Source organism: Trichogramma pretiosum, unplaced genomic scaffold (assembly GCF_000599845.2).
Source record: "Trichogramma pretiosum strain Unisexual culture from Peru unplaced genomic scaffold, Tpre_2.0 scaffold13, whole genome shotgun sequence".
NCBI classification, from domain to species: Eukaryota; Metazoa; Arthropoda; class Insecta; order Hymenoptera; family Trichogrammatidae; genus Trichogramma; species Trichogramma pretiosum.
In genome coordinates, this window is record NW_019641606.1 from 593445 (window position 1) to 621396 (window position 27952).

Here is a 27952-nt window from a genome sequence, read left to right on the forward strand (position 1 = left end):
ACATTTTTTGGGATTTTAAATATTATTTATTTCAATAACTTTAAATTAGATATTACAACTTTGGTATAAAAACAAAGTAAATCACACTGCAATACATCGAATCGGAGTACGAGTAAAATTTTTTTTCTTATTTTTGTATACTTTGCTATTGTTTTTCTTTTGCTTACACACATAATTGAGCCAATCGTATGCAAATGCTTGCATAATTTTATGTTAATCTCATAAAAGTCATAAAAATAAAATCATTAAAAGTACGTATAAATTCCATAAAAGTATAACAACTGAAATGAATAAATACATGATACAAAGAATAATAATATTATGAATGATAATGAAGATGAAGATGCTAATAATAATGATTAAATAAAAACAACAGTATCGCCGTTTCGCTTAAACATAAATTAACAATTAACAATAAAAATCGTTGTGGGATATAGTTGCACAGAGAGAAATCAGTTCGTTAATCCTATAGAAAAAAATGCACCGATTGATCGTACTCGTTTTTTGTTGTATTTTCTTTCCTTTACTTCAATTTACTTGTCTTGGATTGTGTATGTATACATTATTATGAATATTTTAGTTATTATAGCGGCAGTATTTTGCGTTATTATTATCAATAAATCCATTAAAACTTGCGCGGAAAAAAATTGTTTTCTCATTCCTCTTACTGCTCTTCAAATACAAACGTAAACTTTCCGAATTATTTTTTATTTCGCGTTCTCCTCGCATGATAACCATGGCACTGAATAAAATGAGAATTAACATTGTTTTTTGTCAGCAACAAATGCATCGCAACTATGTTAAAAAAGCATATCTCATTCACGTTCCCTTCGTTTTATTATGTTTTTTTTCCCTACTTTACTCGTCGGTAAATCATCCAGCGCTCATATACCCTGACTTTGCTGAGGCATCATAACTTCTACGTATCAATAATTCGCAAACGAAGTATAATCGACCCATTTGTTTTTTTTTTAATATAATATATATTTATATCATATTCTCACAAAAAGCCGCACTTGTTTTCGTCATTTATTTATTTATAAGAGGAAACTGCAATATTTTTTTCTCGTATCGTTTAGTTTTTAATATTTGTATTACGTATAAGCCCTTGCCTTGTTATTTTATAATGTAAATATCGTAAATCGTTGACCGGCGAAGAGAAGCGACAACTATTGCAACTTTTCTTTTTCACATACTCGCGCCCGCTTGAAGCCGCGTTAAAGAACTATTGGCCCGATTATTATTTTTCACCAATTAAACTTTCCGAATAACACCCACATTTATGATAAAGATTATATTATTAGACACCGTACAATACGACACTTTAAGATTGTTTGATTATTAAATTTTTACGCCAAAGAGACCATTGATAATTTAACTTTTTTTCTCTATCTCTTTCCTTCAAATTATACGTCCGATTTTCGTTTTCCTTCTGTTCAATAGCCTTGTTCCTCATCGTTGATTAAATACATGGCTGCAATGATTGCTTCCATTATGGCATACATATGCACATATACACATACACGTATACATGCATATATGGGTAATCGTTTGAATTCTATCTATATTATTATTTATTCCACCTAGAGTTGAAGAATGGCCAACGACGTCTAGAGCTCATGCTTTTTAGTTAATGTTTATTATTAATATTATTATTTTTTCGTCTACATGACGAGGGTGGTCGGCGCTCAATGGCACGTACGAAGATATTATTTACGAATCGTTTTGTTTCTTAAAGAAAATTACGGCACACATATACGCGCGTACTTTTCATAATAATTAATGTAATATATGTGTTATGCATACGAGTACGATTTAGAAATATTTTATAATCATAAAAACAATCTATGAGCCGGTGCGCCTTTACGCATGTGATTTTTTTTCTCGTTACTCGCGTGTTTTTCGTATTTCAATCACTTCCCCTCCCTCGTGTTTTGACCCTTTTTCGCGTCTCGCGAGGAAAATTGTGCTGCTCGCGACCCGCTGCATAGGTGCTGCTCCATTGGATCCTTTTGCAATCACATGCTATAAAGGGACCGGCTCGCGAACCGTCAGTTCCCCCTTTTTTTTATTAGCTACATCATGGATTTATGTAATCGATAAGGTATTATTTTCTACCATCAGCTGCTTAATAGATAATTTCTATAATCTGTTTTTTAATAATTATATCGCATCGTCATAATTAAATCAGCTTCATCGAATTTCCCTTTGTCATTCTTTTCATTCTATCTTTCTTTTATCACTTTCATTCATTGCGCATCGAATTTGTCTTTGTCCCCTGTTACGATCGTTTTGCGCCTTTTTATCAGCCGAAACGAGAATCTTTTCTCCCAGGAATATTTTTGTGTAACCGTTTTTCGAACTGGCAATGACGATGCTGCCTTAATTTATTTTATCAATAAATATATATTTTTATATATTAAATAGGACAAAATGTTCGCACACTTTTCTCACGGTTATTCATATTATCATTATATTTTGCTTCGAAGTTATACTATATTTGTTGCAATATTGAACGTTCAACGGCAGATCAAAGTTGAAGTGAGAAAATAATTCAGATTAAAAAGGAAAAAACGAATTAAAATCGCTAAAAAGGACTTTATGGTACGCGGGGCAAAAAATCACACCTCAATCTTACACGAGTAAAAAATCACATCGCTATGTAAAGTATCGACATTACTTACTTATACTTTTAAATATAAATGCCGTACAATCAACGAAGAAAAACTTATCAATAGCACAATTAAAAAATATAAGTTTTATACAAAAACAATCGATGATTACAATATTTTTTTTTTCAAGCGAACGAAAATCAAATGGAGCACGAGTGCGCAGGACGACGCCGAAAGTCGACGCCGCACGGTACGGGACCGGCGCGATCGTGACACAATCCGAGGAGGCTCGAAATTGTAAAATCAACAAACGAAAAATTCATCGCAGATCTGCATGCGCAACAAGACGAGACTTGTTTAGCTCCTCGTTGATCCTGCGACGCGCGTACGCGGAAATTACCTCGTTAACGAGCTTTTTTCATAGAAAAAAAATCACATTGGGAACTGTACAGCTGCCGTCGATCTGAATCCAATACCCACGAGGTATTGGCTCCTTTCGGTATATCGATTGGCAAGCGTCAAATAATTGTTTGATCACTTTTCCAGCCGATAAGTCGCTGCAACAACAGCTACACATGAAGAATCGGCGCTTCGTAGCAGACGCACCAAAATAAAAAAAGCTCGATAACGAATAAATTCGTCGACTCTTGTTTTTCTTTTCATTTTTTTTTGTCTGTATCGATGGATTGAGCGCCAGCGCGCACGCATTTACGTTACATTACTTTTTTTCTTTGTTTTTCTTTCGTTTCTCAACATTTCCACGGCTTCAATATAAGCAAGCTTGCAATAAAAAAAAATTATCCAAGCCATCATCGAGTAAAAGAAGCGCAAACCCCGAGAGCTGTCTTTTATACTCGACTCACACTCACTTTGTGCTATTTAAATTAAAATCCATGCATCCGCGCATTCACTCGCTCACCCACATACCGTTTAACGTGATATATGAGGTCAGCGAGTTTTTTTGTTGTCAATATTATATCACGTTAAATCATCATTATCTATATTATCGCAGTACAATGTGGATAAGTTTCTCCTTTTTTTATCTTCCGAAGATGCACCAAGAAGAACGAGAAGCGAATGAAGTAACTGCTTCTCGTTGTAGTAATGAGAGGTGGCATCATGGAGTAATTTTTTTTTTGGTTTTCGTTTTTTTTTGTTTTGTTATATTAAGCGACGATTTGTTGAGAAAAATCGTTGATCGCTGCTGTCGACTTATCGCGCGACTGACTTGGAGCAATTTACAGATTACACTGCCACAGTATCGTAGGGTGAGATGAGTCCTGAGTGGTTGCTGCTGAAGGTGCTTTGTTTTGAGCCTTCGTTTCTGCTTGGCGATGACACAGAGAGAAAGAGGGGGAAAAATGGCAAAATTTTCACATATTAGTAAATTGCATTAGCTGCATAAGATATAATATTTTTATGATATAGATTTATATATAGTCGAATGAATATACAGTCGATGGTGAAATGTTTCATGAATCTCCTTTTTCGTTTGTTACAAGGATAGGGAAGTGTACAGTCAGTTTCTATAGTAATGTCGATGATCTGATAATCTTATATTATCGTTTGATTATGAGCGATGTTTTTTTTTTCATTATTTGATGATGAAACTAGTTGCTTAGAGTGAAAAATTAAAGCGAAACACACAAAAAACATGCATATTGTTCTGGACTATCAATTCCATAATAATATGATCATGTTGCTTACTAATACTAAGAAAAGCATGAAAAACATATAAGAATGACATAAAAAGCATATTAATATGAGCACATTCAAATATGGCATGCTCGATGATGAGATCTCGGCACGAAATTATTCTAATGCGTGACACCTGTTTCGAGAGAGTTTTTGATATAATGACTTACGTGATTGATGGGGTTAATGGTGATGAATCGTATGGTAATTTGGTTATGATTCAGTTGAAAAAATGATTAGAGAGAGAGAAAAAAAAAATCCGGAAGTTACATCGAGGCAAAAAGTAGACATTGAACACTCATGTTAGTATAGGTAATGAAAATTATTAGCTGTATATATCGTCATTTTAGAGGATTGTATCGTTAGATCGAAAAAATGACAGCTCAAAAATATTTTGAGTCAAGAGAATTTCTCAGATGCTAATATCACTACTTGGTAAAGTGCACACATTGTACTTTAGAGCCTCGACATTTGTTTTTCTTTTTTTTATCACAAGGTTTTATATTACTAACCTTTCAATGAGCTTACGCATCTCTTCGACTGATTTAGCATCCTTCCCGTGAGAATTTCCTGTAATAATCAAGAAAACACAAACCTAGTAACACAAAATAACTAATAACGACTACGGCAACGTTATACTTGGCATGCATTGCTTTTTTTCTCTCGCGTGTCGACGCACAAGCGCAATCGACCTGCAAAATGGCAATTAATTATGAACCCATGAATCGGATAATAACGGTGCATGCAATTAAAAAAACCATTATGTTAGTTACGCAAGAGGGTGTGTATAATTCTTGAAATTAAAAAAAAGGAAAAAACAATTACGACTTTCCGTTACTCTTAAAAAGACATTTTGTGCTATATAACAATCTCAAATTCTGTGCAAATGTGCAAAATAAAAATTGAACTTCTATTGTAGCAAACGCAAAATAAGTTGAATAAATTTACGTCTCTAAAATACAGATAAAAAAATAAAATAAAATTTATCTTATTGATTCTATAAGCAGGTGTAATTCTTGAATTTTCTCGGTCATTATGTAAAAAGTCATAGGTATATATTAGTCATTAGTAGAGGCATTAGCCATAGCCCAATCCCTCATCTCGATGGTATACCAAGCCCATTTCACCCACAACTGGAGGTATTAGTAACGTTATTAGTCCACAATATCAGTAGTATTAATCGATCATCGTTAAGTTTTATCTCGGTAAATGAGGTCGATGGAGTATAGGTCGTTCAAGGGGGAATCTCTTCTCTGAACTCCGTCTTTGGTTACGATCTTCTCCCTTCGCTCAAAGACTCACCACCGTAGTTGCGAATCAGCTGATCCCTGTCGTCCTGATCGTTGACGTCGGTGCTCTCCTTGCTGTCGTTGAAGCTCGAGTTGCTCTGGTCGTGATTGCGCGGCGGTGGTGGCGGCGGCTCGGGCGAGTTGGACACGGGAAGATTGCGCAGCGAGCCGACGGAGCGACGGCCCACGGATCCCCGAGAGCCGTAGTGGTCGTAGGGCGCGCCGTACTGGCCGTACTGCGAGCCGTAGTCCTCCTCGGGATTGCAGTTTGCCGGGTCGTCGTACTCGGGCGTGAAGATGTTCTGGTTGCCGCCCGTGCTGCCGCCCTGGGACGGTACTCGCGAGTAGCGGCCGCCGTTCGCTTGTCTCGGCTGTGGGCACATACATATACGCACACGTTTTAGGATCGTCGTTGTGTCAAAGATGAAAAAAAGGACATGAATTCTTGTGCAAGTTCTCGATAAAAACTTGTTTAAGATCTTATACTCATGAGACAAAGATGATAAAATATTCAAAAACCGAGTTTTGTTAAATAAAACTCCTAATATTCCATTTTTTTCAAAACCGTGCTTTGTTTTATACAATTATTTTTATTTTTCCACTTGCAGTTTTACAGATAAAGCTACTCGCCATCTTGTGGTCAATGCTTAAAATATTATCCTCGTATAGTCGCCAGAAATGTATCTTAATAAATTCGGAGGCAAAAAAAAGCTTAAGCTTTTATTAACGACATGTTAAAAGGATAGGACTAAGATACCTTTTTGCCTCTCGAGTTTAAAGAAATACCTTCCTGCGCTGGGGCGACGGTAGCCAAAGTAGTCGAAAAGTGTTTGAAAATCTTTTGAAATAATTAAATTGTCAGATTATTCTAAATTTACTCATAATAGTGCTAACATAACAGTAGCAGAATAATCGTCAAAAAATCGTCAATGATGATGTATTTTACATTTGAAATAGGCATTTTTTGGTCATTAGTTATCTGAACAAGTCGAACAGAGCTGAAATATGATAATATTGTTAACTATAAATAATTTTGTCAATCATGAAGTGAAACTCTTTCACAGTTTTTAGTTACAGGTCGAAACGATAGTAAAATAAATTGTATACTCGAGTATGCAACAAAAATTCAATAAATGAAATTTGAGTTATTATTTAAAAAAAAAAAAAATTAAACTCACCATCGACTGCGATCCGGATCTACTGTGCGCCGACGAGTTGTTCGGATGACCCACGGCCGGGCCCATGGTGGCCGTGTGGCCGTTAACCGGATGCGGGAACGTCTGGAACTGCATGGCTTTGCTCGGGTCCATCTCCTCGCGGAAGCCCAGTAAATGGAACGTCGCGTAGGGACAAATCTCGTCCTCCATGCCTGCAAATTTTCGAGAATCGGTTGAGATATATAGGAATAATTGATCGAGGGTTTCCACATTTTTTGTGTGTTGATTGAGTATGCGAGAACGAGAAATAATAATCGTGATAAGGTGCATGCGTGGCTATATGGTATCGTGCAGAACATCGAGAGAGAGAGAATAAAAATATAATAAAAATGTTATGTTATCTACGGGTGAGATGACGGGATTCGGGGCATGAAAACTTACGATATTACTCGAAGCGTTTATTATCGAGGCCGAGTCCCTCTGCAGGTATAGAATTTCCACACTTTGTCACGCTTATTCTAAATATGTATATGGTTAATCAAATCTAGCTTAACCCTATTGGTTAGTTTTGACGGAGAGATTTACAAGTCAAAAGAGTAAGAGGAAAAAAAATCAATTCGACTATCGTCAATGAATTTATCTTTTGACTCGTTGGCGCGCCTGTCTAAGCTCTATCTTATAATTACATACTTCTCGGATTGAGTTGATCGAAGGCTCCGGGCGGCGGCGGCGGACACCTCCTGTTCGGCGCGTAATGGCTCAGTTCCTCGTACATGTGCCTCCTCGGGTCCCAAGTCTGATGGTAACTTCTCGCCGAACCGTTTCGACCTGTTGAATCAGAGCTACAGCGATCTTTTCTCTCCGTGTTTTTTTTTCACGCGCGGATCACGTGTTCTTTTAATTTTCCGCTGTATTATACGTAACTCCGTCCTCTCAAGACTCGTTCGTATTCATGTAATCGTATACTTTTCTTACAGGGGCGTTTTTAGACTGTCTATGCTCTACGAAGCAACGTGTGTGTACTTGGATTTTTAAAATAACGTGATGATAATTTTGAGAGTTCAAAATTTTTCATATTGATTACTTACTCGATCAGAGTTGTCAGAAGTCTTGCGTCTAGTCTCAAAAGTGGATCATTGAATATTTTTGAATGAAATATTTTACAGAAACAGTAGTGTCGTAAACTATATGCTAAAGGCACAGTGTGGGTATAATGAAAAATATATAACGAAAACATTTAAGTATTATAAAGATTATGACAAGACGATAGGTACGAATAATTCTCGACGAAATGATGTTTGATGAGTCTTTTTAACCAATCAGCTCTAGCTTATCATTAATTCACCGAAAGGAAAAAATTAGTAAATAACCTTACTTGCTTATTTAAAAACATTGTAAACTTTTAATTGTATTATTTTAAAGTAATATTATAATTGTATAACTTATATTATACAATTATTTCAACTTTATTATTTGCAGATTCAGAGATGAAGGTACTCGCCACCTGGTGGCAGAGGCTTAAGATGCATTATTGCTTGTAAAGTGGTTGAAAATCGATCTAAATTTGTTCAATTTGTCATTAAAAATGCGTTTAATATATCATATGATTGTAACAGAAAAATCGCCACAAACAAACCAATTAATGATAATGTATTTTAAAAGGTAATTTTTTGGTCTTTGAGCATTTTTGCTCGGGGAACTAATTGCCTTATATTAATTCAATCACATCGAAAACATCATTTTTTCGAAAACTCACCATGAAATTTCTCATAATACACAGTCAGGATAAATGTACAGTAATGAAATCATAACGTAATATTCCGAAAAAATACGAACCAAAAATTTTGGAAAAAAAGTATAAAAATTCATGCCAAAGACAGTGTGCTACGTACGGATGATTTTTTGTTTTTTTTTTTGTTTTTAATAAGATCTTATAAGTTGAAAATGAATGATTACTTTCACGAAAAACTTACTTATAACCGTTCCTCGTTTGATACGATCACAGGTATTGTAATTGGAGCCGGGTACGGGTGGCAATTTACGATTTGGCGGAGCGATGTAGCCCAATTCGTCGCGTAAATCGGGTCTTCTCTTGTCGAGGGTCGCTCCGATCGGACCAGTTTGCTGATATACAACATCATCTATACAGAAAAAAATCGTCATTACACGCGCAATCAGGGAATCAATATTATTCAACTTTAAATAAAAAAAGTAAATTTGTATGGGTATAATATGAAATCGTTGAGAAAGAGAGACTGATGTTCAGTACATTGGCCTTCGTAGTATTTCTCATCGGAGGCCGAGATGCCGCGCAGACGAGTCTGCTCGGGTCCGCGGGTGCGTCTGGACAGGGCCACGCAGATGACGACGATGCCCACGATGATGACGACGACAGTGGCGCCCACCGGCACCACGACGTTGATGTCCAGCCACATGGGCAGCCACGGGAAGAAGCGACGCACGTCGCCGTCCTCCATGTCGCGATCGTTGTCGGCCGAGCTGCCGCTCAATATCGGCGGCGCGATGGTACCTTGTTGCCGGAAAAAAATGTAGTCGATAAAAAAATGATTTACGCACCTTTCTCGTCGTCGTGAGCCTTGCCCTTGAGGACGCAGATCACGATGACCGCGACGATAATCACGAGGACGGCCGCAACAACAGGCACCACGAGATTCAAGTTGGCCATGAATATTTTCATGGGGTCGTCGCTGCTGTCGCTGGCGTTTAAGTCCGGAAGTTCGCGAGCCGGCGCAATGGTGCCTATAAAATATCAAGATTGGTTTTGGTTTTTTTTTCTTTTACTTTTTTTTGTTTTTTTTGTTTTTTTTGTTTTTTTTGCAAAAAGCGCGTGATTGATTTTTTTTGATTATTAGATGTTAGAGATGAAGATTGATTGATTGATTGGATTAAATTAATTGGTTAGAGAAAGTATGACATGTGCCACCATTGACGCCGGCTACGCGAAAAACGAGCCGCGCGCGCGTTTATGTTTCATGTACACATTATTATAAAAATGGATGAAATCGCTCATAGGTGCATGTTTTTTTTTTATACAACGAGATGATACTCACTTCCGGTGACAGTGAGAGTGGCGAATTCGTACTCGGCCACGGCCGAGCCGGGATTGTTGTTGGCGGTGACGCGCAGATGATACCAGGTGGCGGCGTCCAGATCCATGACGACGAAGTTGCCGCCCGGCTTGACGTTGTTCGATACCTGGTTCCATTCCTGCGAGTGCCTGGAGAGATACGAGCAAGAGGCAAATTGAAAAGCGTTATAATTAGTACACCTTAAATTCCAGCGTCGTTTTCGCATCAAATAGAAAAAATACTGATAATTTTTTCGACATCACGCTTTGACTTATACAATTATTTTGTCTCTGCCACTTGCGGATTAACAGATAAGTATACTCGCCATCTAGCGGTGGAGACTGACTTTATTTATTACTTGTGAATATCCAGAGCAATCAACGAATAAAATAAATCAGTAAAACATTACTTGTTTATCGACATGTTCAAATTCGAGTAAAGGATTTAACTTATTTTAATCATTTTGATTTCAAAAATTATGAATGTGGTTGCACTTTTATGAACTTTTCGTGCAGCTAATTAAAGTAATAAATATAAATCAGTATTCAAACATTCATTTTCATCGTAGATTTCATGTAAAGGTACCTTCAATAAAATTTAGTATCGTTTACTTTATTCATTTAAAATACTTTTGTGTTCGTTGACAGTGTCTTAAAAGTATAAAACAAATGTGATTTGAGTTAAATTTGATACTAAATTCTTTTCATTAATTTTCGTAATTTATTTTTAATTTTCCACATTTGAAATGCGAAACTTTATTTAAATTAAATTTGTTAAATTCAATTCAACATAGAATTAATGTATCATAAACAACAATGGTATTTATTTTAACTACTTATTCACTTATTGTTACTTCGACACTTGCAGGTTTATACATAATGGGTATATTCGCCGTCTAGCGGGAAAGACTGGTTTTAATTATGATTGAATCTTTATAAATTGTTTGAGCAACGAAGACAACAAATAGTTCAGTATTCTTTTTCAATCAAAAGGTTTAAATTTGAGAATTGAATCGAATAATTTTTTAAAATTTGGTATTGAAAATGTTGCACGCAATCATATTTATATGAAAAAACAAATCTTTAATTTTGAAATCTCTAATTATACTTTCAAGATCCGCATTAAAATTGAAAATTTTTTATAAACAGCTCGTACACTTCATAATAAATAATTAAACTTACTTTTTCTTGTGCTCAACGACGAAGTAGATAATGGGACATCCTCCGTCCGACCAAGCGTGCAGATGCAGAGTGATGCTCTTGGTCGAGACCTCGATGAATCTCGAGGCCTCCGGTATTATCGGCTTCGAGCCCTTGGTGCGAGTGTTCAGAATGTCCGATGGCTCGCCCATACCGATCCTGCGCGCACAATCGTGTATCGTTATCATATATTTCCTTAAAATCTGAATGAAATTTACACGTAGATTTTGTAAAAAGTACTCACGTGTTGTAAGCGGTAACGTAGATCTGGTATCTGGAGCCGCACCAGAGATTCTCCAGGGTGTACTTCGAGGACGTGGAGCTGATCTGGACGGTCTCCCAGTCGCCGAACTCGGGCTTGTAGTGTATGGTGTAGCCGTGAATCGGCGCGTTGTCGTTCTGATGCGGGCGCAGCTTCATGGTCAGGGAATTGGTCGTCGTGGCCGTCAGCGTCACTTGCGGCGAGTGCGGAGGAGCTGCGTAAAAGTTCGAAATTATATATTTTCCGGACGAGCGAACTACGCATATCGAAACTAGTATATAGCAACTCTCACCGTGCACGACGAGCTGATGAGTGACGGTGTCGTGGCCGAAGGTGTTCTCGACGTAGCACGAGTACTCGCCGGCGTCGGTGCGATCCACTTCCTTGATGAAGAGCGAGCCCTCGGGCAGCTGGCGCAGTCTATCGGTCGGCGCGAGCTTGACGCCGCGCACCTTCCAGGTGACCTCGGGCGCCGGCACGCCCACCGCGAGACAGGGCAGCTTCACGTCCTCCTTGTACGTCGCGACGAATTTGTCGTCGAACGACGCGATCTTGGCGGGTACTGATTGACGAAAAAACGCATAAGAGATCAGTTCTCTCTGTGTATTAGGATTGATCCGCAACTATTTCTCTGGTAGAAATGTTCAACATTTTATGGCCAATTTTTGACTTCATCAAATTTTTGACACTTCAAGGTACAGGGCTTGAGTTTTTTCAGAACCTTACTTTGATTTATACAATTATTTTTACTTTAACACTTGGAGATTTACACGTAAAAGTATTTGCCATCTAGTGGTAGAAATTTGAAGTGGACTTTGCGACAATTTAAAAACATTTCAAAATAATAATTTTCCGTTCATTCGGCTGTTGTCAATGTTGAGCATTTCCACGCGGGATATTTTTAAAGCATCATAATATACGCACTGCTCGCGCTCGGGGCGAGATTGACGACTTTCGAGGGCTGCCCCTCGCCGATGTTAGTACTGGCGGTGACCCAGAAGTCGTATTTGCGCGTCTCTTCGAGACTCGACACCTCGTGAGTCAGCTGCGTGGGCGAGACCTTCTGGCTGGACGGTTGCTCGCTGGCGTTGCCCTTCCAGTAGACCGTGTACTGCGAGATGACGCCGTTGGGCTGGCTCGGCGGCCTCCACGAGACCAGAATCGCCGAGGCCGACATGACCAGAGCTTTGATCGCCGTTGGCGCTTCGGGAGCTGGGGAGATTTTGGAAATATTTTAGATTATTTTTCCCTATCCGGATCGAACGTGCTCGAGCAAAATCCATAGAATATAATCAATGTTTTATCGCACTGACCATCTTGCTCGGTTTGACAATGAATGGGAGCCGATTTGACGCCGTCGCCTCCCGAGGTGAAGGCCAAGATCTGCATGCTGTAGTTCGTGAATTTCTTCAGTCCGTGGAGAATGGTTTCACTGGATGATGTGATTTTGGTATCTTTGGTGTTCTCGTCTTGCCATGATTCGGATGGCCCGTAAATGATCTGAATTGATAAGAATTAAAAATTATTATCGATTTCGTTCTTTCTGTGCAAATAGAAAGTACACGGTAACATTTTTAAGATTCGGAGTAAATATTTAGTGTAAATTATCGAAATAATCCTTTGTCTAAGTGTTTACAAAAATAGTCATCGGATCACACCAGTCGCATCAAATGAATTCAAATTTTCGGAGTTTTCAGTTATAATATAATCCTCTAGTAGTTTTATAACGCTGTTATCATAATATTCATTCCAAAAAGTAATTTAAAGTTAAGATTCAGTATTATCATATTCATAGCACACTGTTTTACGAAGATTATAGAATTTTAGCGCTGTAAAAGTATTAAAAATTAAGAATAATTCCTGAGAGATTATCAGTCAATTGTACTGAGAATAGTTTTTAATGATTTGCATTCAAACTATCATACAGTAACATTAAACATCTTTTTTTTTCAAATATAGGTAATGTACTATTTTTTAATTCATGAATATATTAGCATTACTTTCATCCATTCTTGCATGTAACGATCAATTAATTTTGGTAAAACGAGGTAACAAACGAGATAAAAATTTTCACACACAATTTTCATGTTGAGCGAACAATACATTAACTATTGTTTCATGTGTTTATTTACATTATGAGTCGAATATAATAATAATGTTCGTCAAGTTTTATAAAATGATAATCTTTCACAAGATTGAACGATCCAATAAATACACACTTATACACCGACTGTGCTCATGAGGACTATCTCTTTTTTAAATACATACAAGTTCTTGTAACAAAAAACTTTTTCTTTCGAAAAGCAACGTTTTCGAAAAACGTAAAATTACTCGATCTTAAAGAGAGGAGTAATTTTTACATCTGAAAACTTGCTAATAGTTTTAAAAAGAGATTAACTTCGCGAGCACCGGTCGATACAATCACAATTGACAAAGTATCAACGCTTCGAAGATTGAAAATACACTTTATCCCCGGCATATAATACTTGTTCAAAATACTCCTTTCTTGCTTTTTCCGGCTTCTCGTACTTGTTCTCGCCGAATCGCACGATCTCCCTGACGACCTCGTTTATTCTCTCGCGGTAGCTGCTGCTCCGCCTGTAGTACTTCAGCTGGTCGTTGTGACAGGCCGCTTGCAGCCTCTTCAACCTTTCCAAGAGCTGGCGTTGGTTCGTCGTAGAGTCTTTCGCCGCCGACACCACCGCCGCCTCGTTATCGATGGCCTGGCCGGGCACGTAGAGCGCGGCGTAGTGCAGTCCGGCTTGCTCCAGCTCCTCGAATTCGTCGGCGATGGCCTGGCAGCTGGGTACCTCCTCGTTCTCGAATTCTCCCACGAGGCTCTGCCTGAGCTGTTCGCGATAGGCCTTGATAAGCTTGCGGAAGCTTTTGGGATCCGATCGAACCCACTTCCAGCACTTGACGTAGACGAACTGGACGAGGTCGAGGGTGAGGGGTCCGTAACGCACCCGGTCGAAGCTCTTGAACAAGGCGTTGGGTTGGTACCAATCGTTCAAGAGTATCTCGCTGCACCAGGTGCGCGTGTGCGCCAGGCTCATCTTCAGCGGCCGCTCGCTGTCGTCCCAGTCGCGCACCTGCAGCCAACCGTCGATTATCACCCGCTTGATCCATTTGGTGCTCAGGCGCAGCTTGTCCCGTGCTATCGTCTCGATGAATTTGATGTAGCGCTGCATGACCTCCTCGGCCTCGTGGACGGGCTTCTTCTCGGCGAGCAGACGCGGGAACTTGTCGTACAGGGGCCGGCCGCCGTTCGCTCGCTGAGCGCGCATACCCGCGGCCTGAAGGCGCGCCATCGCCCTCGCCACGGCATGCAGCTGGAGCCCCGACCAGGTCGCTTCGTGCACCTCCTCGAACTGGCGCACGGCTGGATTCTCGAATACCATGACGGAATTCCTGTGGCTGATCATCAGAAGCTTGGGACAGATGCCCGGCCAGCTGATGTGGCGCTCCAGTTCCGGCATGAGTTCGAAGTAGAACCACCGATCGGCATCGTAGATCTGCATCAGCTGCTTGTACTTCGTGGGTCGAGTCACGTAGAACGTGTCGAGTTCGATGCGCTTCCGGTCGTCGCCGCGCCTATAAGTAATGATGAGTCGACGACAGTTGAACACGGGACTGGAGCTGTCCTCGGCGTGCGACTGCGCGATCGGGTGAATGTCCACTGGGTTCTGGCGGTAGCTTGTGTCGTTCTTCTCCAGTGCGTTCTTCACCACGGCCGATAGTACATGGTCCGGGAAAAATAACGGCAGGTCTTCCAAGGCTCGTGCGTTCGTGTACGTGATCATTTTTTTTTTTTTTGCTTTTCGGGCCGACCGATCGGTGCAAGAATTCAGATCACACTGGATCGATTTCGAAGTATCCGCGTTCACGCGCGCCTTATTTTGTAAACATTACCTATATAGTTCGTGTAACAATGTTCACACACACACGCTCGCGCGAGACCGATGACTATGTAATTTGTAAACACGTGTAACGATCGAAGCGAAAATGTCTTCCTGTAAGAATCGAAGTAAAAAATTATATAAGATCGATGCGCGCCTCACCTTGTAGCCGGTGATGACGCCGTTGGCCGCGGCCAGCGGCGGCGACGACCACGAGACGCGAATCGTCTGCGAGGTCAGGGTCGTGCAGGTGGTGTCGTGGGGCGGCTGCTCCGGTACGCCCTCCGCGGTGTGCTGACGCCTCTCCTCGCTCATCGGGCCCGAGCCGACCTTGTTGAAGGCCTGCACGACGACGCTGTACTGCGTGTAGGTCTTGAGATTCATGATCTGCAGATGATGCTCCTTGCCGTCCTCCTTCGAGAACTCGACCGTCTCGAACATGTAGGGCTTGTCGGAGGAGGCCAGACGGTTGCCGACGTAGTAGCCGAGAATCTCGCCGTTCCAGTCGTCGCGCGGTGGTGGCTTCCACGAGACCTGACGCGACGACAGAGAAAATCGTTACAGTTTTTTTCAAACGCAAGAGAGAATTTTCGTTACGTCAACTATATATACCTTGAGCGTGTGCTGATCCAGAGCGTCGACTCGCACCGAGCTCGGTGGACCCGAGGGTGCCTCTTCGGCGGTTATAATGGTAACCGTGTCCGACGGCTCGGAAGTACCGATCTCGTTCTCCGCGACGATTCTCAGATGATAGGTCGTGGCGGGCTTGAGATTGAACACCCCGGCGACGTTCTGCTGCGAGCTCGGCACCACCACCCGATCGATGTCCGCCTCCCAGCTGCCCTTGCTGATCTTGTACTCGATCACGTAGCGCTTGATGGGGCTGTTGCCGTCGTAGGGCGCGGCCCAGGACAGCTGCACGGATCGGCCGGACTTGTCGAGGACCTTGAGGCCGTACGGCACTTCGGGCACCTCTGCGCGCCAACGAGAAAGAAAAATATTTCATTAATTATTGTGCAATGGAATGCTCGCAAACGTGTTTAAACAGAAGCTGTTATCTGTGTCATACTTTTGATGGATTTGACTAGAATCAAACTTGATGTTTTTCCGAGAGAATGTTGCTATATTTGGAAATTTAAATATCGAGTATTTTGAATTCGATGATCCGTCTATTAGTTAAGTATTCAAATAATTACATAGCCTTGCTTTGACTTATACAATCATTTTGACTTTACCACTTGCAGGTTTAAAAATTAAGGTACTCGCCATCTAGTGGCGGAGGTTGGCTTTAATTATAATTTTTTTGAGAAATCTTACTGAATGTATGCGATTTCGATTTCATCCAATTTTTTTGCAGTTTATGCAAAAAGAATAAGTCAGCACCGATACATATATTTTAATGTAAAAAAACCTTGAATAAAATTTATTATCGATTACTTGAATTTAAATTTCTGATTTAACATTATATCTGCATTTAATTCGAGGGGTTTTTAATTGTGTAATTTGCAAACATTGTTGCGTAATTCAGCTGCATAATTTAATAAATTAATTCCCCGATTTTCAAGGAAATTTTCAATTAAACTGGTGGTTTAACGCCTATAGATCAATCGAGATTAATCTTAGTGCACGTCCAAGCAACAAATCGAGCTCCATATCCAGTTGGATCATTCAAACGGATGATATTCGCGCGAGACGTTCCTTACCTTGAACGATCATATTGATGCTGGTGTCGTCGGAGCCGAAGGCGTTGGTGGCGACGCAGGTGAAGAGAGCCGAGTCGCTGCGCTCGGTGCGCTTGATGCTGAGATCGGACAGCACGCCGTTGGCCATGATCTCCTCGCGAATCGTGTAGCGCGAGTCGCTCTTCGGGTCCAGTCGCTTGTTGTTCATGTTCCAGAGTATACCGATGGGTTTCTCGCCCTGGGCCTCGCACTGCAGCACGGCCGGCTCGCCACGACGAGCCGTCTGATTGCGCAGCTTGATCTCGAAGTGAGGCGGAGCTGTCGAGAAAGACGATCGGTTAAGAAGATCGGTAACGATCTGATCATTTTGAGATTCGAGGCATACCTTGGACAGAAATCAAGATGACAGCCGACAGTCCGGAGCCGATGCCGTTGACGGCTTCGCAGAGGTAGTAGCCCTCGTTCGTCTTTTGAATATTGTTGATCATCAGTGTGCCGTCTTCGACGCTGATATCGGCGTTGTTCATTTTCAGATCGGTATAGTCACCGGGGGTATCACCTGCGTATCGGTGTAAAAAAAAAGAAACATTTAATCATCATAAGCACTTCCGTGGTGAATTAATTGTTGGATAATATAATCTTACCGGCAGCCTTTTTCCACGTGACTTGGGGCTTGGGAAAGCCGTCGGCTTTGCACTCGACTCGCGCGTCAGAGCCTTGAGCGAAGGCTTTGTCAGTTGGCTCGAGTATCCAACGTGGTGGTACTGTTGCGGCACGGCAGGGAATACAAAAAAAAAGGTTGTATTAGTCAAAGGCTGATCGCGTAGCTTAAGCGTACGTGATTGATTTTTAATTACACGAAAACACACACAGAAAAGCCACAAGCTGCGCTTGATACAAACGAGAGTCGAGCAAAGATGTGCATACACATACGTGCACTGTTCGTTCGATTGAATTGCTTTTTTTTTGTCGTTGACAAATGTGAGGATGTTACGCGTATGATGTGCGCATCGTTGCTCGACGATATATGTAGCAGAATATTGGTTGATTTTATTAATCGACAGCAAAAGAGCGAGCAAGCTTATTATTATTATTTTTTTTTTATTAATTTTGTACAATCAACGAATATTCATTATTTACAGCGTTCTGTTACATGCTGAACAGAATTTCACTCGTTTGTTGTTAGTTATAAGCCAATGGATACCTTTTCTCTCGATGAAAAATTACTTTTTATCCCTCGTAATAATGCTCAACATTAGTTTTTAGCTAACGGAAAAGTTTTTTTTTTGACATGAAAAGACCATTATAACTAGCCACCGTAATAATTGTAAACCTGCTTTGAGGTTCAAAAGGGTGTAAAGAATTCAAGTAATGATTTATCATATATACCCTTGCTTTGAATTATACTGTTATTTTTACTTCACCATTTGCTGATTTACAGTTGAAGGTACTCGCCATCTGGTGGTGAAAGTAAAAAGTGATTGGATTGTTTTCAAAGTGGTTGAATAGAGTGGTTAATTGTAATTTTCAGGCCATTTAAATGTGTTTGATATCTTGTAACCTTTTTGTAACATGAAAATAGTCAAAAACTAACCAATTAACTAATAAATACGTATTTTAAAATATTTTAAATGGTCACTTTTTGTTCATTAGAGCATTTAACAATGTTGAGCATTCTGGAATGTAAATTCTTAAAATAGCTAGTTTCTCGAGAAAAACGTATCCATTTTTATCGATGAAATGATGATGAAGTTGACTCGCATGGCTCGATTAGTCATTGTCATGCAATTCGACGACAGTACTCGATGTGCGCTCGCGTGCACAGAACGCAATCGTGTACTTGATTCATAATGATATTGATGAAATAAGCCACTACACCATAAAGCATGCAGGATGTTATATGAGTGAAAAAAAATAAACCAAAAACAAAAACTATAAATCCAAACTACTGTGAGATGAAAAAATAAAAAAAAATAATAAAACACACTACACGACTGGATGAGAGAGAGAGAGACGGGAGTTCGGGTACGTGGACATTTTTCGGATTGATTTTTTGGAACGAGAGAGAAGGATATTGTTTCAATGACGAATCGACTCTGCATGAATAATAATCCAATTGAGATAATTTTGTAAATTTTCGTTTCTTTTTCTTTTTTGTTTTCGTCCTGTCGGTTAGATTAAACGTCGTTGGCTTAATCATACCGATCTCGTTTTGCGCAAAGCGAATACGAGAAAGAGAGTGAGAGAACGAGTCCTAACGCACATACTGGAGAACGAGGTCTGATGAACTAAAACTAACGAACCATAGTGACATAAACAGGTTTTTATTTTTTATATTCAAAAATTGTAAAGCGTTCCAATGTATTGCTTACTGCGCACAAATTTTGGCGATTGCAGCGATAGAGATAGAGAGAGAGAAATGTGTATGTATAAGCTGCGTCGATCGTGTACGTACGAGCTTGCACAAACGTTCAGCACAGAGGGGTTGGCGAGGTGGGGGCGGCGGGGGTGAGATCAATAAATTATACAATCAAGCAATATTTAAGCGGCATTGCGACGGCGATGCTTTGGCTGACATTGCTGGAAATTTTATCAGACCTACTACTGGGAATGGTAATAATAATAATAATAATAATTTGGTTGGGGTTTTAGTTGTTTCATATACAGTTGAGAGAAAAATATTACACATCAGCGAAAGCTTCCTGCATCGGTTTCGAGGTAATATTTGTATCGAGAGCTACAGAGCAGAAAAAAGATAGAGAGAGAAGTGAAGATAATTATAATAAATAAGTTAAATTAGAAGCAAAGTTTATTTTAGCGTACTTGCCGATTTTCAAGCATACAATCATTGTCTCCAACATAATGACAATGGGGTACATAATACGAGGGCTTTAAAAAGGGCACCAATTGCAGATAGAGAGAGATAGAAAGTTGAGTATAGATTAATTTTCTTAGAGAGAAAGAGTAAGAGAACGACAACGAGCACAGCCAGGCCCGCGCGCAGCAGCACATCGTTATCATCGCACAGAGTCTCCCGCGTCTAACCGTGCACTCGCAGGGTGGCTCGGTGCGTGTCGTTGCCCGAGGCATTGCTCGCGACGCAGGCGTATCCGCCGCCGTGGCTGGACTCCACCGGGTCGATGGACAGGACGCTGGTGCGCGGCCCCACTTGGCCCACGCGCAGACCCGCCTCGGACTCGGGCCTGAGCCTGCGACCCTCGTAAGTCCAGTAGATGTCGATGGGCGTGTCGCCCACCTGCACCATACAGGCCAACTGGGCCGTCTGGCCGGCATATATCTGCTCGTTGCCGAAATCGAACGGCACGATGCGTGGGTGCACTGTGTGATGCGCAAAATATTTCGGTTTCATCTTTTTCTTCTGATTTCATTTTGACTGCTCCAGAGAGAGAGAGAGAGAGAGAGAGAGAGAGAGAGAGCGAGAAGTATGGAGGCAAAAATGGGGACAGAGAGCCGATGAATAGTTTTAAACGGGGTTCCCCTTTCTGCACGTGAATTCTTAGGAGGTATTTGTACAAAATAATAAAAAAAACTATCTTTCGTTTAAGTTAAAATTATAAAAATTTAATTTTCTTTCAAAAGCATATCTGCTAAATCCCCAAGATGTACACACTAGCGCGTGTTCTTTACATATAAATTCGATCGATCTATCGACTTTCTTTTAGTTATTTTTATACCGTTGACCCTAAAACGGACGCTGTATCTAACGAAACCTGACTCGTGGACGCTTATACCAAGTCATTGGTATTGGTGCTGTCGCAATGAGAAAATTCCTGGAGCTGCAGGAATATCATTCGAAAGCAGAAAGATCAAGATTGATTCGTTTGGATGAGAAAACCATAGAGCAGAATCGATTTTACGTTATCGAGACGATTGATTTACTTAACGATCTTCTATCTGGATACCGATCAGGAATATACTTTGTACAATAAGAAGGAAAAAAAATCGGACAAAATTAAAAGGATCAAAACCTTTCACCAACTGGGGATAGCACAGAAAAATACAAGTAAACAACAAGCAAAGTGTAGCTAAATCAAAATATAATCAGAAAATTAAACAGAAAAAAAGAAGAACCATTGACGATGAGCTCGGCCGAGAGCTCGTGCTTTCCAGCCGGATTCTCGGCGGTGCAGGTGTAGTTTCCGGCGTGGCTAGCCTGTACCGAGCCGATGCTCAAGATAGCGCCGCGCTCGCCCAGATCTAGCACCGAGATGCCCGAATGCGGCGAGATCGGCTGGCCATTGAGGGTCCAGGACAATTTGAGGGGCACGTCACCCTCGACGACGGCACAGGGCACGGTGACCACCTGGCCGGAGTTGAGAGGGCCGTCGCCCAGCGAGAAGGGTAGCAGTCTCGGTAAAACTGGAAAATTTGGAGGAAGGGGCAAGTTGCCTCGCGTGAGTAACGTAAAAGAAGTCAAGATAGGAAGATTCGTCGGTCGACCGGTTCGTCATGAGTTTCGATTTCGAGGGGAAAGAGTCCAAGGGATATTCTCGAGGATGTCGGCCAGTTTTAAACGCTAAACAATTATCGCAGTCGCAATTTCGAACCATTGACGTCGAGCACGGCCGATCTGGTGGTCGAACCAGCAACGTTCGATGCCACACAGGTGTACTCTCCCATGTGCTCGGCTCTGACCGCCTCGATGGTCAGCTGTTTGCCGCGTTTTCCAGAGTCGCTTATGACGACGTCGCCCGCGGTCGGCAGCAGAGGTTGACCTTTGAACATCCACTGGATCTCGAGAGGAAAGTCTCCCTTGGTCACGGTGCAGAGAACTGACACTATGTCACCGGCGTTGACCGGCTCGTCGCCGAAGGATATAGCGCTGATTTGTGGTGCGACTATGTGAAATAATATTTCGTCGAGTTGATAGTTTACGTAATAATAAAAAGAAACTTCTGGAAATTATTAATCTATGCGCGTCTTGGATCCTAACTTTTCTGCCTAATCTTGTGAGTAATCGAGGATGTGGATCAGAAAGGATTGAGAAACTAACATTTACGCCTCACAACTAGTATCGTGTGTACCATTGACGTCTAACACAGCCGATCTGCTGGTCGATCCTGCCACATTGGACGCTACGCAAGTATACTCTCCAGCATGTGACGCTCCCACCGACTCTATGCTCAATTGCTTGCCGCGTTTGCCTACGTTCGATATGACTATGTCCTCGCGTTTGACGTCGATCGGCTGGCTTTTGAACATCCACTGGATCTCCATGGGAAAGTCGCCCTTGATGACCACGCAGGTCACGGAAGCTACGTCACCGGCATTGATGGGCTCGGTGCCGAAGGTAAAGGCACCGATTTGCGGAGCGACTGATCGGGATATATAAAAATGATGTCGATAAAATTGAGAGAAAGAAAATGTGTTGTAAACAGGTTGATAATGATAGTCGATTTTTTCGTATGTCATCCTATCGAGGAGAGATAATCGGAGATCGGAAATTGGGTGCTCTATCGTACGTGCAAATAACAGCTAATGCGCTTCCTGATACGTGTGTACCATTGACATCTAACACCGCCGTTCTCGTGGTCGATCCCGCCACATTGGACGCCACGCAAGTGTACTCCCCGGCGTGTCTCGCGCCGACGCTCTCGATGGTCAACTGTTTCCCCCGTTTGCCGAAATTCGACACCATTATGTCCTCGCGTTCAGTGCCGATCGGCTGATTTTGAAACATCCACTGTATGTCCATGGGAAAGTCGCCCTTGGTCACGACGCAGGTCACCGAGGCGACGTCGCCCGCGTTCACGGGCTCCGTGCCGAAGGTAAAGGCTCCGATTTGAGGCGAAACTTTAACGGACGAGATAATTTAGGCACGTATTGCTGATGTACGACGTAATAATAATAATGGTAATGAGTTGAGAAGTGTTTACGTCGATGGACGTCCAGGTTATTAGCGGTATAAATATAGGTAACTGCAACGAGGATGATGGTAAAAGCAATCCAGTTTACTTAATTCAAATATTCATACAACGTCGAAACTGTGTCATGAAAACATTGTTTTGGGAGTCAGCAAGGTATCTTTTGGATTACTTCGTTCAACGCGATGAATAAAACCAAGACCAAGGACAAAAAATTCATCCGCATCCAACTTGTTAGACGATCGAATCGATGTATACCGTTGACTTCGAGCACGGCCGTTCTCGTGGTGGCTCCGGCGACGTTGGACGCGACGCAGGTGTACTCGCCGGCGTGCTCGGCGCCCACCGACTCGATGCTCAGCTGCTTGCCGCGCTTGCCGAGATTCGTCACGACCACGTCCTCGCGGGTGACGTCGATCGGCTGATTCTGGAACATCCACTGGATGTCCATGGGTAGATCGCCCTTGGTCACGGCGCAGGTCACCGAGGCTATGTCGCCGGCGTTCAGGGATTCGGCGCCCGTGCCGAAACTAAACGAGCCTATCTGGGGTGGTACTGCGCGCGTGTGGGTACGTGTACAATAAAGAAATCGTTACAGTCATGTCCGAGTCAGAGTTGGTTTGTATCGATAATCATTGAATTGATTGGGATTTATTGGGAATTCAGGATTGTTTCTCACACCCGCGCACACATAAAAAACGCGAGCTACATAATTTCTAAATAGCCTACACAAAACGAGCATCTTTTTTTTCCAGCAATACCGTTCACAGCGAGCATAGCTGTTCTCGAGGTCGATCCAGCCACATTAGACGCTATACACGTGTATTCGCCGGCGTGTCTTGCGTTTACCGAGTCGATCATCAGTTGCTTGATACGTTTGCCGTTCTCCGATATGACAACTTCGTCACTGGACACGATGGGCTCGTTTTTGAACATGAAGCTAATGTCCAGGGGAAAATCGCCCTTCATTACGGCGCATTGGACCGAAGCCATGTCGCCGGCATTCAGGGGTTCGTCACCGAATGAAAACATGCCTATCTGTGGAGCGACTGTATGCGAAAAAGAAATAAAAAAGAGGAACAATCATTATCTAAACTCTAATACCTGCCAAGACCTTCGAGGGTATATAGAATTTCGAGCGATCCTTGAGATATGTGTATCATTTTGGATTCATGGGGGATGGATGAAAAATGTAAACTTATACATAAAACTTGTGCTATGTCTATCTAAACGTTCCGAAAAATTCCAGTATACAGTATAAACTACCATTGACGGCGAGCAGCGTCGACCTGGTGGTCGTGCCAGCCACATTTGACGCTATGCACGTGTACTCGCCGGCGTGCTTGGCGCTAACCGAGTCGAGCATGAGCTGTTTCGCTCGTTTGCCCGTCACCGAGACGACAATACCATCGTCGGACTCCACGGCTTTACACTGAAACGTGAAGCTAATGTCCAGGGGAAAATCGCCCTTCATCACGACGCACTGGACCGAGGCTGTATCACCGGCGTTCAATGGCTCCTCGCCAAAGGAAAAGGTGCCGATTTGTGGAGGTACTTGAATACATAAAAAATCCCAGAGGGTCGTCGTTTAGATTACAAACAATTGGGTATAGGTTATAAAAGGATTGTATGACGATCGAAGGAGACTTGAATTATCACTAATACCAAAATATCTAATAACAGACAACATTCCACTTTATGAGCACCATATATAAAATACCATTGACTTCGAGATAAGCCGAGTGCGAGGTGGAGCCAGCCACGTTCGACGCGACACACGTGTACTCGCCGACGTGCCTCGCGCTCACCGAGTCGATCATGAGTTGCTTCGCGCGTTTTCCCGTTTCCGAAATAATCGTGTCGCCGCCGGGAACTATGGGCGAGCCTTTGAACATGAAGCTTATGTCCAAGGGGAAGTCTCCCTTGGTAATGACGCACTGAATGGAAGTAGTCTCGCCAGCGTTCAGTGGCTCGTCGCCGAACGAGAATGTTTTTATCTGAGGGGCGACTATACGGGCACAAATGGAAAGTTACAAATATACAAGTTCATTTAGGAATAGGAATATTTTATTGAAAATATCTTGATGTAGCTTTATACGGGTATTCACTCCTTACTTGCGGGTATTTAGAATCGGGGAGTTTTGAATTAAATGCAACTAAAATTTTGGAAACTAGAAAATTGAGCAATTCATATTAGCTTATTAAAAAATATATGTATTATACAACAACAATTGTACAAAATAAAACTCAAAATTTTCAATTATATAATACGCTCAGACAGCTTTTGTTTTTTAAATCAAAAAGTACCGTTGACGGACAATCTTGTCGTCAATTGAGCCTGTCCCGCAGCATTACTCGCGACGCAGCTGTAATTTCCCGCGTGATGCGCCGCCACCGAGTCGATACTCAGCACGGAAATCATTTTTCCCGTTTTCGTAATCGCCACGCCGTCGACGTGCGACTTTTTCGGATCGATTATCTCGCCGTTGAGCTGCCAGTGTATTTTCATGGGTCGATCGCCCTTGAGCACGCTACAGAACAGCGACACCTGCTCGCCCCAATTGACCGGTCCCTCGTCGATCGAGAACGGCGTGATTTGAGGCGGTACTGCAAAATTGTTCCACGTGTAGGGATAAAGAAAGTGAAGTAATGGTAGGATTTATGGATTTTCTCATCGCAAGTCGTTGACAGAACACATCAGCGTGCAAAAAACTCCAATTCCCCTAGTTCTTATAATTATATACCGTTGACAGCCAACAAGGCCGACCTCGAGGTCGCCCCCGCCAGATTCGAAGCTACACACGTGTACTCCCCGGCGTGTCTCGCCTCGACCGCCTCGATGGTCAACTGTTTGGCTCTCTTGCCCGAGTTGGCTATCAAAATGCCACTTTTTTCCTGTTCTTCGATGGGTTTACCGTCGAACATGATGCCGATATCGAGCGGAGAATCGCCCTTGATAACCGCACAGGTGACAGTGGCCATATCACCGGCGTTGAGCGGCTCCTCGCCGAATGTAAAGCCTATGCCTATCTGAGGAGCGACTGCGGAGGGTCAATATAATATAATGAAGGTTTTATGCGTCAGAAGTCGTCGTCGTCAATTGTATAGGGAATTTGATCGAAGGACACAAGGATTTATTGACTTTGCTACATTTTTCAAATCATTCTCCCGAACTCGAGTGTAAAAAAATACCGTTCACAACCAACGCGGCCGATCTGGTGGTCGAGCCGGCCACATTGGACGCCACGCACGTATATTCTCCGGCGTGTTGGGCGCCAACCGAGTCGATCGTCAGCTGTTTCGTGCGCTTGCCGGTCTCGCTCACGATAATCTCTTTTACATTGGGATCGATCGGAGCACCGTTGAACATCCAGATTATTTCCAGGGGAAAGTCGCCCTTGGCGACGATGCAGGTCAGGGAGGCCGTCTCGCCGGCGTTCAAAGGCTCGTCGCCGAAGGAGAACGAGCCTATCTGAGGGGCGACTGATACAAAAATAAAGAAGATGAAGAAGGAAGAAAACAAATGTTTGGATAATTAATTATGAGAGTCGAAAGGATGGCATATGGGAGTCTATATATGTGAACTATTGTGCGTAGACTAAAAAAGTACCACATGTTACAATTCGACTTGATATTTTATGTTAGGTGTACCATTGACCGAGAGAACCGCGCTGTGACTCGACGAGCCCGCGAGATTGCTCGCCGTGCATATGTACTCGCCGGCGTGATGCGCTTTCACGGAATCGATCACTAGTAGCGAGATCTTACGTCCACTCTTGGTTATCACGATATCCGGATGGTCGGCCTCGTTTATAATTCGGCCGTTTAGCGACCATTGGATCTCGATGGGATTGTCGCCTTTTAGAACGCTGCAGGTAGCCGAGATTTGCTCGCCCCAGTTGGCCGCTTCCAGGCCCATTGTGAATGGAGCGATTTGTGGCGGTGCTAAGCGCGATGTATTTGGTTTATTATTATTTTATAGACTCACATAAAGATTCAATATTTCCTCATCCGACAATGTATGATAATTCGAAAAAATACCTCAAACTCGAACGAATCGAAAATATCTTCGTTAACTTTTTTAGGAAGGAAGCTTATGGAGGATAACACATGATGGACACGATGCTAAACAATAAGAAAACTTATAACGACAATTATCTTAAAAACTAAGTTGTGAAACTCGCAAATTATTATACCGTTGACTACTAGCGCCGTACTGTGGCTGGTAGCGCCCGCCTTGTTCGACACAGTGCAAGTGTATTCGCCGCTGTTATCCGCGGTAACGGACTCAATATCCAGGGCGCTTCGACGCTTATTGTAAGTAATCGATATGTCCGGTCGCGCTGTCGTATCTATGGGTTCTCCGTTGAAGAACCAGCTGAACTCGAGGGGATTGTCGCCTACCGACACGGAACAGGTGGCCGATATCGACTCGCCGGAATTCACGGCTCTGTCGGCGAACGAGAACGGAACTATTTGCGGAGCGGCTGATGATGATAGATGATCGATGATTGAGAAAATTAATTTTGAAGAGGTCGAGAATTGATAATAATTCATTTGTTTATCTTAAATATCTTAAATTATATTATAAAATTCGATCGGTGGTTCGTCTTCGTAATATAAGCTGGGATTTGTATAATCATGGAGAGCTGCGTCTTGTAATATAAAAGCGTTTCATGCAACTTAAAAATTAACTGGTGCACTGGTATATAATCTATATGAGATGACAGTATATGCTGCAAAGCGAAAACACACTCGATAATGTATAGGTGCAAAAAAATCTTTCAGCGATTTTTTTCGTCTTCTCCTTATTTAATTATAAAATTACCGTTGACGATCAAAACAGCAGTATGGGTAGCGGTGCCGGCATCGTTCTCGACCGAGCATTTGTAGCTGCCTGCGTGATGCGCCCCAACCGACTCTATCTCTAACAAACTCCTGCGCTTGCTCGTAGAAACAACTACGTCGTCCAGCAGGGACTCTGTGAGCTTTTGGCCGTCGAAGTACCAAGTGATCGCGAGCGGAAAGTCGCCCGTGGAAACGGAACACGTGGCGGACATCGACTCGCCGGAATTGGCGGGACGATCGCTGAACGAGAAGGGCACGATTTGCGGAGCGACTGTTGAGATATAGGCAGATTTTCAATGATACAGAAAGAAGGAAATAGGAAATTGAGACAATTG

The 27952-nt window shown here is 42.2% G+C and overlaps 2 protein-coding genes across 4 annotated transcripts in view; both read right to left on the reverse strand.

Annotated features, from left to right (window-relative positions):
- Nucleotides 1-13: 13 nt before the first annotated feature.
- Nucleotides 14-27668, reverse strand: LOC106652085 (Down syndrome cell adhesion molecule-like protein Dscam2). Of its 3 annotated transcripts, XM_023458419.1 has the most exons (19): nt 27598-27668; nt 17529-17648; nt 17270-17443; nt 16906-17202; nt 15815-16176; nt 15365-15736; nt 12617-12803; nt 12228-12515; nt 11596-11865; nt 11286-11517; nt 11024-11200; nt 9825-9991; nt 9331-9513; nt 8727-8894; nt 7444-7581; nt 6775-6965; nt 5610-5967; nt 4820-4877; nt 14-3936 (listed from the first exon to the last, which is right to left on the reverse strand). In XM_023458419.1, the coding sequence occupies exons 3-19, from the start codon at nt 17409-17411 to the stop codon at nt 3858-3860; spliced, it is 3669 nt and encodes a 1222-aa protein (XP_023314187.1). In that variant the 5' UTR covers nt 17412-17443; nt 17529-17648; nt 27598-27668; the 3' UTR covers nt 14-3857. The 3 variants fall into 3 exon arrangements, with proteins under 3 accessions (XP_023314187.1, XP_023314189.1, XP_023314188.1); XM_023458421.1 differs by lacking the exon at nt 7444-7581; XM_023458420.1 differs by lacking the exon at nt 4820-4877.
- The window catches only part of LOC111693575 (hemicentin-2-like), a 48988-nt gene continuing 40960 nt past the window's right edge, over nt 19925-27952 (reverse strand). Inside the window, exons 11-26 of the mRNA XM_023458444.1 lie at nt 27598-27888; nt 26966-27256; nt 26421-26714; nt 25962-26252; nt 25514-25810; nt 25077-25376; nt 24878-24940; nt 24490-24777; nt 24036-24323; nt 23531-23818; nt 23028-23324; nt 22408-22698; nt 21930-22220; nt 21453-21743; nt 20977-21264; nt 19925-20223 (exon numbers count right to left, since the gene is read on the reverse strand). Coding sequence (XP_023314212.1) covers nt 19925-20223; nt 20977-21264; nt 21453-21743; nt 21930-22220; nt 22408-22698; nt 23028-23324; nt 23531-23818; nt 24036-24323; nt 24490-24777; nt 24878-24940; nt 25077-25376; nt 25514-25810; nt 25962-26252; nt 26421-26714; nt 26966-27256; nt 27598-27888 — 4448 coding nt within the window. The remainder of the gene's footprint in view (nt 20224-20976; nt 21265-21452; nt 21744-21929; nt 22221-22407; nt 22699-23027; nt 23325-23530; nt 23819-24035; nt 24324-24489; nt 24778-24877; nt 24941-25076; nt 25377-25513; nt 25811-25961; nt 26253-26420; nt 26715-26965; nt 27257-27597; nt 27889-27952) is intronic.

Coding starts and splice junctions, on each gene's coding strand:
- LOC106652085 (XM_023458419.1), bottom strand. CDS start 17,411: ATGAACAACGCCGATATCAGCGTCGAAGACGGCACACTGATGATCAAC. Junction 7,582..8,726: donor CAAACGAGGAACGGTTATAA/GTAAGTTTTTCG, acceptor CTGATTCAACAG/GTCGAAACGGTTCGGCGAGA. Junction 6,966..7,443: donor CGATCAACTCAATCCGAGAA/GTATGTAATTAT, acceptor GAAAATTTGCAG/GCATGGAGGACGAGATTTGT.